The sequence below is a fragment of the Haliaeetus leucocephalus genome, unplaced genomic scaffold, assembly GCF_000737465.1.
Source record: "Haliaeetus leucocephalus isolate CR32 unplaced genomic scaffold, Haliaeetus_leucocephalus-4.0 Scaffold175, whole genome shotgun sequence".
In the NCBI taxonomy this organism is placed as follows: Eukaryota; Metazoa; Chordata; class Aves; order Accipitriformes; family Accipitridae; genus Haliaeetus; species Haliaeetus leucocephalus.
The window spans coordinates 239010-244333 of NW_010972611.1; the positions used below are offsets into that span (position 1 = coordinate 239010).

At 66.8% G+C, this 5324-nt stretch overlaps 2 protein-coding genes across 2 annotated transcripts in view; one reads left to right on the top strand and one right to left on the bottom strand.

The window, feature by feature from the left end:
• KRTCAP2 (keratinocyte associated protein 2) overlaps positions 1–5324 on the top strand; it is a 25593-nt gene that overhangs the window by 18225 nt on the left and 2044 nt on the right. The gene's annotated exons all lie outside the window — the stretch shown is intronic.
• Positions 226–5324, bottom strand: part of TRIM46 (tripartite motif containing 46) — a 5285-nt gene continuing 186 nt past the window's right edge. The window contains exons 2-10 of the mRNA XM_010564023.1: positions 4264–4519; positions 3808–4151; positions 3544–3687; positions 3320–3415; positions 2947–3200; positions 2707–2828; positions 1231–1530; positions 839–1136; positions 226–695 (exon numbers count right to left, since the gene is read on the bottom strand). Coding sequence (XP_010562325.1) covers positions 320–695; positions 839–1136; positions 1231–1530; positions 2707–2828; positions 2947–3200; positions 3320–3415; positions 3544–3687; positions 3808–4151; positions 4264–4519 — 2190 coding nt within the window. The 3' untranslated portion in view covers positions 226–319. The remainder of the gene's footprint in view (positions 696–838; positions 1137–1230; positions 1531–2706; positions 2829–2946; positions 3201–3319; positions 3416–3543; positions 3688–3807; positions 4152–4263; positions 4520–5324) is intronic.

Genomic DNA, 5324 nt, shown 5'->3' on the forward strand with positions numbered 1-5324 from the left:
TGTCCTGCTCTCACCCCCCTCCCTGGTCCGTCTCTAGGACTGACCCTCTGCCCAGCCCTGCCCTCGGCCCCAGCTCAGAGCAGCCTCAAGCTGAACTGGGGAAAGGGGCAGGCGGACAGGGAGAGGAGAGAATGGCAGAGCTGTCCCCATTCCCCCCCCCCGCCACAAAACAAACATGTGCCTGTTCCCAGCAGCAGCAGGGCCAGGGCTGCCCTCCCTGTGCTCTGCTCCCTGCTTGCTCCTGTCCCCCCCAGGCCCTGGAGCTCGCTGGGCAATTGGGGGTCACAGCCGGCGCGCATGCGGGGAGCACGGGCACGGCTCAATCCAGCTTGGCGAAGCCCCCAATGGTCACTTTACGCTCCTGCTTGTTGGCCACCAGCTCCTGGAGATGCAGGGCACCCCCTCCGATGAAGCAGAAGGCAGGGCAGACGGGCCCCGAGCAGTCCACACCACACTCCCAGAGCTCGCGGAAGGAGACGGCATCATAGAAGCTCACCTTGCCCTGCTCGTAGTCCAGGCAGATGCCAATGCGCGGGGGCAAGGGCACGGTGCAGCCATTGGGGTCGCGAGAGGTGAGCGCCGACCCGTGCGAGAGCAAGATCTTGCCCATGCCAATGGTGAGAAAAGCATAGGGCGGGGGTGCCTCCACCGTCGTGTCCTCTGCCCCACTGTCATGACCGCTGTCGGGGTCATACCTGCAGTGGGGGGATGGGTGAGTCCCGGTGCTGACATGCAAGGGACAGGCTGGGGCTCCTCTCCATGCCCCAATGCCAGTGCCCAGTGGGGAGGCAGGAACAGGCAGAGGACGCCCCCCCGCACCCACCGAGACCCTGCTCACCTGGGGCTCACCACATCCTGCGGCACCTGGAACCACTCCTGCAGCTTGCTCTCCAGCCCCACGCCCACCTTGACCAGGTAGGAGCTGGGGTCCACGCAGCAGGCCCAGTAGCTCTTGCCCTGCGTGATGGCCACGTCACCAATGACCAGGTCGATGGAGAGGTGGCAGCTGGTCATCAGGCGCTCAGCGGCGAAGAGCATGGGGATGCCGGGGACGCTGCGCACAGCCCGCTGGTCCTTGCTGATGGCCAGCCGGTCCCGGTTGAAGCCCCAGCGGTTGTCCAGGAAGAAGTTGAGGACTGCAGGAAAGAGGAGAGGAGGAGGGGTGAGAAGGACGGTGCGAGCGGCCGGTGGGGTGCTGGATCGCTGCTCCGAGCTCCCGGCACCCCTCACCTGGGGCAGGCGGCGTGTGCAGGTAGATGTCCTCACTGTACTCCCCAAAGCCCGCCTTGTTGCAGCCCTTCACTCGGAGCACATAGACGCTGTCGGTGTCCAGGTACTCCACAAGGGCGCTGGTGCCGTGCACCTCCTCCCGCCGCTGCCACAGCTTCAGCCCCTTGGCCTTGGTGTCCGTCTTGCGGTACTCCACCGTGTAGTGCCAGGCGGGTGGCGAGTGCTGCGGCAGCCGCCAGCACAGGAAGATCTGGTCGTAGGCGTAGGTGCGCTGTGTATCGATGACGGGGGCCTCGGGCGCTGCAGGGAGAGGCACCAGCGGGCATCAGGCAGCATCCCCTGCCCCGGCAGGCGGGGAGGCGGCCAGACGCAGGGAGGGGGCATTCCGGACGGACGCACGGACGCACAACCAGCAGGAGTCTAAGGGGATCTGACTGCAGAGACCGTGTGTAGGCACCAGAGGAGAGCGAGAGTCAGGGAGACAGAGGAGCTCGCTGCTGTGGGGCTCCAGGGACCAGACAGGCTGAGTGCAAGTCGGGGAGGGAGAAGAGAGAGAGAGAAAGAGAGAGGATGGAGGCAGCAGGAGAGGAGGAGGGGAGGAGATGGGGATGGCAGAGTAGTGTGAAGATGCCAGCGGCATGGCAGGAGCAGCAAGGCAGGGTGGGAAGAAGGGGTGGAGAGATGAAGGGATGGCAGGTGGAAGTGGGGCAAGGAGGAGGACAGAAATGGGGTGAGGAGGGGACAAAAATGGGGCGAGAGGCAGACAGAAATGGGGCGAGAGGTGGATGGAAATGGGGCGAGAGGTGGACGGAAATGGGGCGAGAGGCGGACGGAAATGGGGCGAGGAGGGGGCAGGATGCGTGGCAGCAAATGGAGGGGGGACAGAGCCACAGCCTGCCACCACCAGCAGGCAGGACAGGCATGGACAATGGCGGCGGAGGGGGGACAGGCCGGGAGTGGGGATGGAGGGATGGGACAGAGAGAGCGGGGCCAGCTCTGGGGCAGGGATGTGACTTGCCTCAGTTACTTCGGTGACGACTCAGCAGCGGCCGCAGCCTATAAACAAAGAGAGGTAGAAGCAGGTCTGAAAAGTGTTGCCAGCGGGTCCAGCAGGGCCACGCGGCTCCTGCCCTGTGGGGAAGCAACTGCCCTGCAGCGGGGCAGCCTCCGCTCCGTACTCACCCTCCGGCGCTCCTGCTGCCCTTACCTGGCACCGTGGCCCTGCCTGTCCTGCCCCCTCGCCTGGCCGCCCTGGCACAGGGCAGGGCAGAGACAGGGATCACTTTGGGGGCTGCTGGGATGGGGGCCATCCCTGACGGGGAAGGGGGACCAGCAGATCCGCGAGCGCCCACCCGAGCGCAGCCCTCCATGGCCGTGGTTGAGCTCCGGCTCCGAGGCGGGCAGGGAGCCACTCTGCCCACAGGGGCTGCACCTCCACATGGGGCACAGCCGGTGCCCAGGGCCTGCTGCCTTTACCTCGCATGAAGGCCAGGTCGGTGAGCAGCTTCAGCTCCCTGCTGACGTCCAGCTGGAAGTGGCTGAAGGAGGCTGTGGCTGCAGGACGGAAGCTCTGCAGTGAGTCGGTGGCCCTGAGGATCCTGAGGCATGGGAGAGCATGGATGTCAGGGTGGCACACAGTGGCCACCTTGGGCACTGGAGGGCTCTGACCACCCCCCCAGCAGCCCCATGTCCACCAGGGTCCCTGCAGCCTGGTACCTGGTGTGCAGCTGCTTGGCAGCCTGGACAAAGCAGGGGTGGTCGGTTTCCTTCAGCACCTCCTGGGCATAGCCCACCATGCCCGAGTTCTCCAGCATGGCCTGGTGTTCCTGGATCTGGCAGTGCAGGCTGGCCAGCCGCTCCTGCTGGCACTCCTCGATCGCCTGCAGCAGGGTTGCCCGCTTCTCCTCCAGAATGGCGCACAGCCCCTGGATCAGCTGCGACACCTCCTCCTTGGCCTGTGAGCCATTCACCTGCGGAGCACAGCAGGGTCAGCATGCTGCACGCCCCAGGGCGGAGAGGGGACCAGGCTGTCAGTGCCACCCCCCACCTAGGGACAGCTCAGGGACAGGTGGGCACCTTCCGCCCTCACCTCTGTGTGCTTCACCGTCTCCTCCAGCTCAGCAATCTGGGTCTGCACCGTGTCCTGGCTGCTCAGGATGTAGGCGAGGCTCTTTGTCAGCTTCTCCTGCAGGGAAAGAGGTGAGGCAAGGCGCTGGCAACCCCCACGTCCCTGACCTGCACACCCCATCTGCAGTGGGGCTCCGCCAGTGCCCCCAATTCCTCCCCCCTGAGTGTGGCCCCAGTGGCTCTTACCCTGAGGGCCTGGTAGGCGCTGAGCACCGGGGTGATCTTGTGGCTGGTGTGAGTGCGTCGCACGCGGCAGAGCTGGCACACCAGCCGCTGGCAGGTCTTGCAGTAGTGAGTCACCTCCTCCTTGTGCTCTGGGCACATCAGCCCCTGCGCGGACACAGGGGAGCTCAGCAGGGCTCCGCGCCCATCCCCCATCCAGCGTCCCTGTCCCCCCCCCACCTGCAAAATCCCAAGCGGGGAAGGAAGACCCCAACGGAGAGGCCGTACCTTGGGGCGGAAGGTGAGGGTGGGGGGCGTGGGCTCATGCTGGGCTTTCTGGGTGCCCCAGGGGTGATATAGCTTGAAGCACTCATTGCAGAAGCTGGACTTGCACTCGGTGCAGCCCTTGGTGGCCTCCAGCTGCGGGGGCTTGCAGAACTGGCACATGATGGCAGCGCTGATGTTGATGGTCTGGCGGTAGCGCTCCACCACCCGCTCCAGCGTCAGGTTGCGGAAGAGGCTGCCCAGGCCCCGCTCGCCCAGGTCCACGTCCCGCTGGCAGGCAGGGCAGGGGAAGCTGACGGTCTGGGGGTGCACGGTGCCCCGCTTGCGCCCCGGGTAGGTGCCAAAGCCTGCGGGAGGGAGGCAGGGAGGTCGTCAGGCGGGGCGCGGCGCCCCAGGGCTGCTCGGCCCTCCCGTGGGGGACCCAGTGGGTGCCATCCCAGCCCCCCCCAGCTGTCCCACCTGACTTCAGGAGGCGGTCGAGGCGGTCAGGCTTGGGGATGGCCCGGCGCCCCAGGCGAGGGCTACGGGTGGCAGGGGTGGCAGCAGGCGAGGAGGGCTCAGAGGTGGGGTCACAGCAGAGGTAGCCGTGCTGCAGCAGCACCTCGCTGGCACAGACATGGCAGACATTGTGCGTGCAGGGCAGGGCCAGCGGCTGCTTGTACATCTCCTTGCACACCGGGCAGACCAGCTCCCGCTCCATGTTCTTCATGCTGGTCTGGGGAGAGAGGGGGGAGCATCACCCGCTGCCGATGGGACCAGGGCCACGATGGGGACTGGGGCTGGGACTGGGGCCAGGATCAGGGCTGGGACCAGAACCAGGACCAGGATCAAGCCTGGGACCAGCAGCAGGGCTGGGAGGAGGATCAGCACTGGAACCAGCACCAGGATGGGGACCAGGGCTGTGACTGGGATGGGGATTGGGGCTGGGGCTGGCACCAGGGCCAGGATCGGGACCGGCACCAGGACCAGCACCAAGTCCATGATCAGGCCTTAGACCAGCAGCAGGGCCAGGATCAGGCCTGTGACCAGCACTAGGGCCAAGATGAGGACCAGCACTGCAACCAGGGCTAGGATGGGGACCAGGACTGGAGCCAGGATGGGGACCAGGACTGGAGCCAGGATCAGGCCTGGCGCAGCAGCATGGTCAGAATCAGGACTAGCACTGGGACCAGCAGCAGAATGGGGACCAGGGCTGGGATCAGGATGGGGATTTGGGCTGGGGCCGGCACCAGGGCCCGGATCAGGACCAGCCCCGGGGACCAGAGCCAGGACCAGCACCGGGATGGGCACCAGGATCGGGGCCAGGATGGGGACAGGGACTCCCGCCCACGGCTGTGCAGGCAGCCCCCGGCGCTCCCGGTGTTCCTGGCCCCGAGGGGGGCCGGTCCCGGCGGTGACACAGTGCAGGGGGAGGCCGGTGCCAGCCTTCCCCGGGGATCGCCGCCCGGTGAATCGGGGCGCGGGTCCGAGGCCTCGCCGCGGCCTGCCCGGCCCTCAAGGGCACCCTCGCCATCCCGCCC